General features: G+C 34.3%; 1 protein-coding gene across 1 annotated transcript; it reads right to left on the bottom strand.

The window, feature by feature from the left end:
* Nucleotides 1–2482: 2482 nt before the first annotated feature.
* On the bottom strand, nt 2483–8606 carry LOC132545564 (baculoviral IAP repeat-containing protein 7-B-like). The gene is made up of 6 exons (XM_060209253.1): nt 8595–8606; nt 5338–6239; nt 4619–4800; nt 4323–4449; nt 3537–3698; nt 2483–2831 (listed from the first exon to the last, which is right to left on the bottom strand). Exons 2-6 carry the CDS (start codon nt 6218–6220, stop codon nt 2635–2637), a joined length of 1551 nt encoding a protein of 516 aa, XP_060065236.1. The 5' UTR covers nt 6221–6239; nt 8595–8606; the 3' UTR covers nt 2483–2634.
* Between the last annotated feature and the right edge of the window lie 216 nt (nt 8607–8822).

Here is an 8822-nt window from a genome sequence, read left to right as displayed (position 1 = left end):
GCCAAATCTTAGGATTAGACATTTTTGTCATTGGTAAGTTACTGATAAAAATAAATTATTTTTCATTACTAAGATTAGGTAAATTTTATATATAAGTGCGGATCACATGCCATTATATGTATACATTGTTATGAAGATGCTGTTTCACATGTGTGACATGAAATACAGACAAGATGAAGTTTTCATGCCCTTGAATCAGTACATAAGATTGACGAATGATGAAGTAAGTAGTATTTTATGTTGATAAAATAAATTGTAGTTGATTAATACATACACCCGTAACAAAACTATGTAAAATAGTTATTTTGAAAGACAAGAGTGATCAACTTAAGTTCTACTGTTGTAAACATGATAAAACAAAACCATTAAGATGTCGCTATAGATATGCCCTGTATACAATGACATCATCATAATTCAAAATCCAGAATGTATGTTCAGTTTCCTGCATTTAAAAATGACACAGAAATATGACAAAAGGATCTTGACAAGCAAATGAAGAAATGTGTCTATACCCGTTACAAGCAAAAACAATTAAATTCACTTAATAAATTATATTATTACATTTTCCATAACAACAACAACAAAGAGTATAAAACACACCTAATAGTAGATAACATATGATAAGGAAGCAAGAAGATATAAAATTGCGGAGACTTTATCATACATTGTATAAAATAAGATGGCACTTAAGAGATACTGTGTAAATGCTCAGTCTAGTCTGGTTGGGAGGGTAAGCATCTTGGGCTCCATCACCGACCTCTGTACTCATGAGCCTTCAAGATCCTCGAATGTTTTCTGTTTGGCACTTATAGCTGTTTGGCACTTATAGCTGCAATCAACGTCATGCATCTCATTTCCACTAACTGTGGATCCTAAGGTGAGGGATGTTCAACTATGATCTACATGATCCACAAGACATGAGTTGTAAAACCTCTCCACCTCTCCTGTCGTCGTCCCCCTCCCCACCTCCCATATTGTACCTTGATAATCTTGACTGATTATGGTGGATATTGTTATTTCACTTAGTTTTGTTTAAGACTGAAGACCCGGGGTGCTCAATTGTTAGATATGCCCTGTATACAATGACATCATCATAATTCAAAATCCAGAATGTATGTTCAGTTTCCTGCATTTAAAAATGACACAGAAATATGACAAAAGGATCTTGACAAGCAAATGAAGAAATGTGGCTATACCCGTTACAAGCAAAAACAATTAAATTCACTTAATAAATTATATTATTACATTTTCCATAACAACAACAACAAAGAGTATAAAACACACCTAATAGTAGATAACATATGATAAGGAAGCAAGAAGATATAAAATTGCGGAGACTTTATCATACATTGTATAAAATAAGATGGCACTTAAGAGATACTGTGTAAATGCTCAGTCTAGTCTGGTTGGGAGGGTAAGCATCTTGGGCTCCATCACCGACCTCTGTACTCATGAGCCTTCAAGATCCTCGAATGTTTTCTGTTTGGCACTTATAGCTGTTTGGCACTTATAGCTGCAATCAACGTCATGCATCTCATTTCCACTAACTGTGGATCCTAAGGTGAGGGATGTTCAACTATGATCTACATGATCCACAAGACATGAGTTGTAAAACCTCTCCACCTCTCCTGTCGTCGTCCCCCTCCCCACCTCCCATATTGTACCTTGATAATCTTGACTGATTATGGTGGATATTGTTATTTCACTTAGTTTTGTTTAAGACTGAAGACCCGGGGTGCTCAATTGTTAGATATGCCCTGTATACAATGACATCATCATAATTCAAAATCCAGAATGTATGTTCAGTTTCCTGCATTTAAAAATGACACAGAAATATGACAAAAGGATCTTGACAAGCAAATGAAGAAATGTGGCTATACCCGTTACAAGCAAAAACAATTAAATTCACTTAATAAATTATATTATTACATTTTCCATAACAACAACAAAGAGTATAAAACACACCTAATAGTAGATAACATATGATAAGGAAGCAAGAAGATATAAAATTGCGGAGACTTTATCATACATTGTATAAAATAAGATGGCACTTAAGAGATACTGTGTAAATGCTCAGTCTAGTCTGGTTGGGAGGGTAAGCATCTTGGGCTCCATCACCGACCTCTGTACTCATGAGCCTTCAAGATCCTCGAATGTTTTCTGTTTGGCACTTATAGCTGTTTGGCACTTATAGCTGCAATCAACGTCATGCATCTCATTTCCACTAACTGTGGATCCTAAGGTGTGGGATGTTCAACTATGATCTACATGATCCACAAGACATGAGCTGCAAAACCTCTCCACCTCTCCTGTCGTCGTCCCCCTCCCCACCTCCCATATTGTACCTTGATAATCTTGACTGATTATGGTGGATATTGTTATTTCACTTAGTTTTGTTTAAGACTGAAGACCCGGGGTGCTCGATTGTTCTCAGGAAGTTGAAGAACGAATCAGTGTGGACTGACATGACTGTGTCCTTGGGCAAGACATTTTATCCAAATTGTTCCGGATGGTGTGTATTGGGTCTCCTGTATGGTTGTCCTTGAGAAAGCCATCAGCTACTATAAGGGAACCCCACCACAAAATCACCCAGGCTGTTCATTGGGCAATAAACTTAGCACACAAATAACTTGTTTAAGATATAATAGCCTTGACTGTGCCTCTAATGTAGGTGCGACACACTGGACACTTCCGCAGGGCCGAAGCACACATGGGACACGTGACCAAATGTCCACAAGGTAGGAACACAATACTGGCATCCTCGTCTAGACACACTTTACACCTCTTCTGTTCACGAAGTTCCAGGTTTTCTGCCCTCAGTTCTTCGATACCTAGAAACAACATTGAAAACAGCCATTAAAAATTTGAAAAACACTGTTTCTTTTCATTGGAAAGAAGCAATTCAGGTATAGATATTGTACTTAGTGTACTAAAATATTTTCAGGTAATTACTCACATGATTATAAATAGTCAGGATTTTAAATGATTTGCCGCAATATACAAAATGTAGAACTGCATTTTGTTGAACCTTGCAACACATATAAGATGTGAACATATCCGTCATAAAAAGGAATTTTTGTATGCAAGCGGTTGCAACCTTAAAGAAGGGAAGGTAAACTCATCATGTTTTGCTTTGTTTTGATGTGAATATTTCCGAAAAATACGACAGGATAAACCACATACATCATTAGTATTTTAAAATACAAAATTTAATTTTGACCACGAGTGTAAAGACAAAAATGATTTGTCAAAGATTTCTCAGCTTCATCCTTCCTTACGTGAATGAAAACCTTGATATTTTACAATGTAGAGGCGAAACTAGTCGGCCTCAATAAATTACCCACTAATTGGTGAAGCTTGGGTATGTTGTGATTGAATCTATCTTTATTAATGACAATGTATTCTTTACATTCGAAACACGATAATAAATCAAATTTAGATCATTTAACATGTGAATTAAATTTGTTATAATGAAGATTTACAAAACAAGGTACATGAATAATAATTTTTTTCTTTTCTGTTTCATCTTTTATTACCTTTTGTGTGAGTACTGGTCACTACTGATGTTGTTTCTGTGCCATTACTTTCACTTTCCTGATCGTTTTCAGAAAACTCAGCATCAGAAGTGATGTCGTCGTTATCCATTTCTTCGATTTCCCAGACAATAGGTAAAAGTTTTTCTGCACTTAACTCCGCTCCTGTGGTTAATCAACAAAGTACATGTAAAATAAATGATTATTCTTGATCAATTTTCCCAGTGGTTTATGCATTCATATCAACATGTAAGTGTTTTAAAACATTTTCTAGTGCACTTCTTTTCCCCAAACTGATGTCAAAATCTGTTAACGCGAAATAATACATTTTCTTATTTCTTCAGGAATAACAGACATTTCTTGTCCTTTTAAGGCAACTTTTTCCAAAAAATGAATTTCCTCTTTCAAGGAAAGTGATAGTGATATTGTTGTAAATAAGACAAAAATGTGAAAACGTAATATCTTTATCTGATTTAACAATTTCTTATTGTGAATAACAACAAAAAATGGCAATACTGAAAAATGTCTTGTTCACAAGCGAAATTTCTATAATCAATCACAAAAAAACTGAAGATTTCAACTAATATATAAAACAAAGTACATGAAAACAAAAATATTTAAGGCGTTATGTTAAAATCCATCATATATTGAATTATGTCCTATATTCAGTTAAACATGGCCTTCATACATTAGATTTATTATATGAAACTTGTCATTTTTTTTAAATACCGCCAAGTAAAAACGTAGAACCTACACATGTTGTAAACATTTTAATAGTGGTTTACATACCGGTTCGTTGTCTGTAGATGGTTATTGCTTTTGACAATAAGGATTTATTGTAGCCCAGTTCCATGATGCTTAACACAGCCGGGTGTTCCAAGTCGCTTGCTTTGTTTTCTTTTCTGGAGTCATTGCCCTAAAATAGATAATATTGTGTAGACATTAATAATTCTGGATAATAGGAAAATACACTGAAATATTCACTATATTTATTTATCTATATCATTCCACTGAAGTAACAACATCAATTTCACCAGAAGTCTGTAGTTCACAAAGCTGTAATATTTGAGACCTGCTATGCCTACCTGTGGTGTAGGTGGTTTCAGTGTTCCCGACTGGACACTCATTATGAAACCATCACCTTTGATTAGTCTCATGAATGGACAGAATGGAAACCAACGTGCATGCTCGTAGAAAGGGTCATCTTCTGGGTCCCATTCACGTAATCCACCTCCGCAGTGGAAACATCTCACATAATCATTTGTTCCTATAGATTAAACAAATAGAGACAAACATCATTTCATTTCAATCAAAACAGCAATTCTACATCATCTTTATTTTAGGTATCAGTAAAATTTATCCAAACTTCAAATTCTATGGGAAGATATTGTATGATTACAGTTTTATCCTCTGTAACAGTTACAAATAAATATAACTTTTACTTGAAATCTATAAAAATGTCTTTTTCTCAAGGCAAATAACAAGAAAAGATCTTTGTATGTAGTCTACAACCCTTTCTTCGGTTATCTCCCTTGGCAATGTTTACTTAATGTCTCTCTTTTGTAGCATCATATTACACTATTGAGTGTAATGTGAACGTAAACCAACCAAACTAATCTTGTTCAATCACTTTTCTTTTTGTACAAAATAAAACACTGAATACGTAAAGGGCAAACTTGGTCATGGTAGTTATGATATAAATTAATATATTTGCTGATTGTTCCAAAAATGATTAAAAAATAAAAATATATCTATATGCTGATTGGTTTGTTTAACAGCTAAATAGTAGAAGTTGTAGCCTTGCCTTCATAAAAGAGTCCTGCTTTGGCTAGGTCTTCGGGACATTGTTTCAGACTCTTTGGCCAGTTCCCAAAGGAGCTGAGACGTGTAGATAGTACAGCAAACTGCCGATACTTCGGTGGGACACTTTCCACGGCTGAATTTATGGGTGTTTGACTTGTAGAATCATGTCTTGTAACAGACAAAATTTCTCTACTTCTCTGATTGTGTGATTCCTCTGTTTGTGTCTCTGTTGTGTCTTCTCGTTGCTCGCATTGTTGTATTAGAGCATTGTTAGAAGACTGGGATGGAGAGTGTGTCGTAGCATTGCTGCACTTCAAACTGTCAGGAATATTTGGATCTGTTTCATCATTACTGAGAGATTGTTCAGTGCTGACATTCAACAAATGTTCCAATGGATCTCTTGGTTTTGGTACTTCTGCAGTCAGTCTTACACTTTTAGAATCATGAAGTTTTACTTTGTTGGTATGAATGCTGGAATTAGGGAATTGACATGTCTGTTCCTCCATTTTTAATTTAACCTGTTCATCAGGAGGTCCACCACATGCGCCAACTGAAAGTTCTTCTGGGATTTCCTCGTAAACAAAACATTCAGACTCACTTGTTTCAAAGAAAGAACACTTAGGTGAATTCTCCAGATGTATACTTCTGGGATTATCTCCCTTCTTCCATCCACCGTGCTTCAGTCCACAATGCTTACAATATGCTGTGTCACCAGATCCTTCGTAATGGAATCCTGCTTCAGCCAGTGCGGTAGCACTTACTTCAGATGAGTAAGGGTATGAAAAGAAACTTGCAAGACGTGACTGGTCAGACATCTTGGTCAAGGGTTTGTATACTGGTGATATACTTTCAAGAAGTTCAACTCCTCGAATGGATGATTTCATGATGATGTCAGGTTAATATCTGGAAAAATATAATGCAAGGTTTCTGTTACAAAAGATTGAAATATAAATTTCACATGATGGTGAAATAAAGGCTTATATGCTTTCACAATTTGCTGACTTATGTAAAAATTATCGTTGTGGCGAACAACTCAATGAACATTATAGAGACAGACTTACAAAGTATGTTTATTACATTATTTTGTAACCCAATTAATGTTTACATATCAATCATGCTTTTATGAAACAATTACCAGCAAACATATTTAGCAAAAGTTTCAAATAGATCATAAGTCTGTAAGGGATAGAAGGTTTCATTACCTTATGCCTTTCAAATATTGTACACACTGACATCGTGACAGCGTGTGTTATAGAAGGAGTAGGTCCATGATGGTGAGTTGATAAATTATTTTCGCCACTTCCGATTGATTTACTCGACATGATTTAACTCGTTTTCCTGTAAAGTTACGTGTAGAGATTATGATATGAACAATGCATATAAAAATATGTGTTGACATCTTATTTCTAGAGTATTGAATCTATAACAAAATGCCAGTAATGTTTTTCTCACAAATGTAGGAAACAATCCTAACACTAACAGTTCATGCAAAGGTGCTCGGATTCGGGATTTCGAGTTATGAATTCAGTTAATAACCAGAACAATTTAAACCTGTCTTTATAGAAACTCTGAAACCTTATGATAGTATGGGGTATCGATGTATAAACATAAGAGAAATACATCGATAAGCCTAATTGTTATAAGGTTCCATAGTGTGTATTAATACTGGATTTATAATGTTGTGGTTATCAATTGATGTCATACTGAGCCAATGTGAGAACCTTGTGAAAACCAACACGACGATTTACCCAAATATACCCAAATCTTACCCAAATATACCCAAATCTTACCCAAATATACCATTATCTTACCCAAATATATAAAAATCTTACACAATTTCCACCAATATTAACAATTTAATCTACCGGTTATCATATTTCAGGTCAATAACGTTTCTCAATTGCAATTGTCTCCCTTGAAAAGTGAAATCCTAAGCTAATCCAAATCGACCGACCATTTTTCTGGACAATTTAATTCATTACCATAGATACTTCATTCCCCACGAGATTCTTAATTATGCCGCAGTTATGATATTTCATGATTTATTTGGTATATGGTGAAAACGGCCTCACTGCAATAATGGCCCTAGTTGAAACGGCCATACCTGTATATAGTGTAATGTTGCGCTGGTACTGTGGGGATAGTATTGCATTAAGATGCTGATAATTTAAACAGATTTTGATCATTTAAAACATTGTATAACATCAATAAAACGCTGATATCTAAAAAAAAAATAACAGTTTTTAAGAATGATGTGTTGCGTTTGTCTTCATTTCAGCCTTTACCATTCTCAGTAATGGGAAAATAAATATTGCAAAATCTTACAGCAAGATAATTATATTCATGAAATAATTATTTATGCGTATTTTCATTTTCATACAGATTTTATATTGTTTTTGGTTTATTTTATATGAAAGCATCTTATTTATACAAAAATTGTTTTCACGTGATTTATTTCAATTTTTGATATGAATTTTATATTGTTTAACTTTATTGTTTATATATCAAACATTCTTTTGATATTATATTTATATAACAATTATTCCTGCATGATTTGATTTCAATACACAAATGTAAGTTGTTTATTTTATAATATTAAAACGTTGGATTTTCTATTGTTGTTATTGTCTTCTTCTTATCCTTGCCACAATCAACTTTCACGAGCTTTTTGGGGAACTTTGATAATATGCCTTGCATACTTTGTCTGAGAATTCAGAATTTTGAGAAAGTCTCGTGCAAGATAATCTATTTGATCATGTGTATATCGGTTTATTAGTAATAAAATATAATACCAGGAACGTATATATAACAGAAATACATCCCTGATAATACAGGGCCCGTTACGGCCCGTTCCTGTAAATCGTCGGGCCGTATTCTCTCCCGTGATGACAATCGTAACTGAGATAAGTGGACGGTATTCGGTAGATTTGATATTTTGTGTAGATTTGGGTACGACTTGGCTTCATTTGAGTATATTTGGGTAAGTTTTGTGTATATTTGTGAAAGATGTGGGTGTATTTGGGTATATTTGGGTGTATTTTGGTAAATCGTGGCGCCCGTGAAAACTGGTTATCCTACAGTTACAACTCTGATAGTGATTAATATCATAACTGATAGTGTAGAGGTTGTCCCAGATAAAAACAGACTGTATATCGTTAGCAACATTCACTAAATAAAACCTATTTATTTTACACTTCAAAGACAATGTCATGGTCGATAATACTGAACACATATTAAAATAATGAAATATAGGCTTACCTTGTGCAACGTCCGAACGATACTGGCTTCGGTGTTTCACAGCTCGATATATATAGTTTAGTTGCATAATATCATCCATAAATAGAACAGAAATCCCCAATAATGACTCATAGGTTATCGCGTACTATGCGTTAATGTGTGTAAACAGTTACAACAGTCATTTTATTTCATTCATTTCATCATTATTTTTTCTGCAATGTAATGGAACGCAGAGAATATTCTAACTGG

The sequence above is a fragment of the Ylistrum balloti genome, unplaced genomic scaffold (genome assembly GCF_031769215.1).
Source record: "Ylistrum balloti isolate Yb309-2 unplaced genomic scaffold, AGI_CSIRO_Ybal_v1 Utg369850, whole genome shotgun sequence".
Classification (NCBI taxonomy): Eukaryota; Metazoa; Mollusca; class Bivalvia; order Pectinida; family Pectinidae; genus Ylistrum; species Ylistrum balloti.
This window is presented reverse-complemented; position numbering and strand designations above follow the sequence as displayed.

Excerpts from the sequence above, each read along its gene's own strand:
- LOC132545564 (XM_060209253.1), bottom strand. The coding sequence starts at position 6,220 with ATGAAATCATCCATTCGAGGAGTTGAACTTCTTGAAAGTATATCACCA. Across the intron at positions 4,801-5,337 it reads AGCAGGACTCTTTTATGAAG|GAACAAATGATTATGTGAGA; the intron begins GCAAGGCTACAA and ends TTTAATCTATAG. Across the intron at positions 4,450-4,618 it reads TGAAACCACCTACACCACAG|GGCAATGACTCCAGAAAAGA; the intron begins GTAGGCATAGCA and ends TATCTATTTTAG.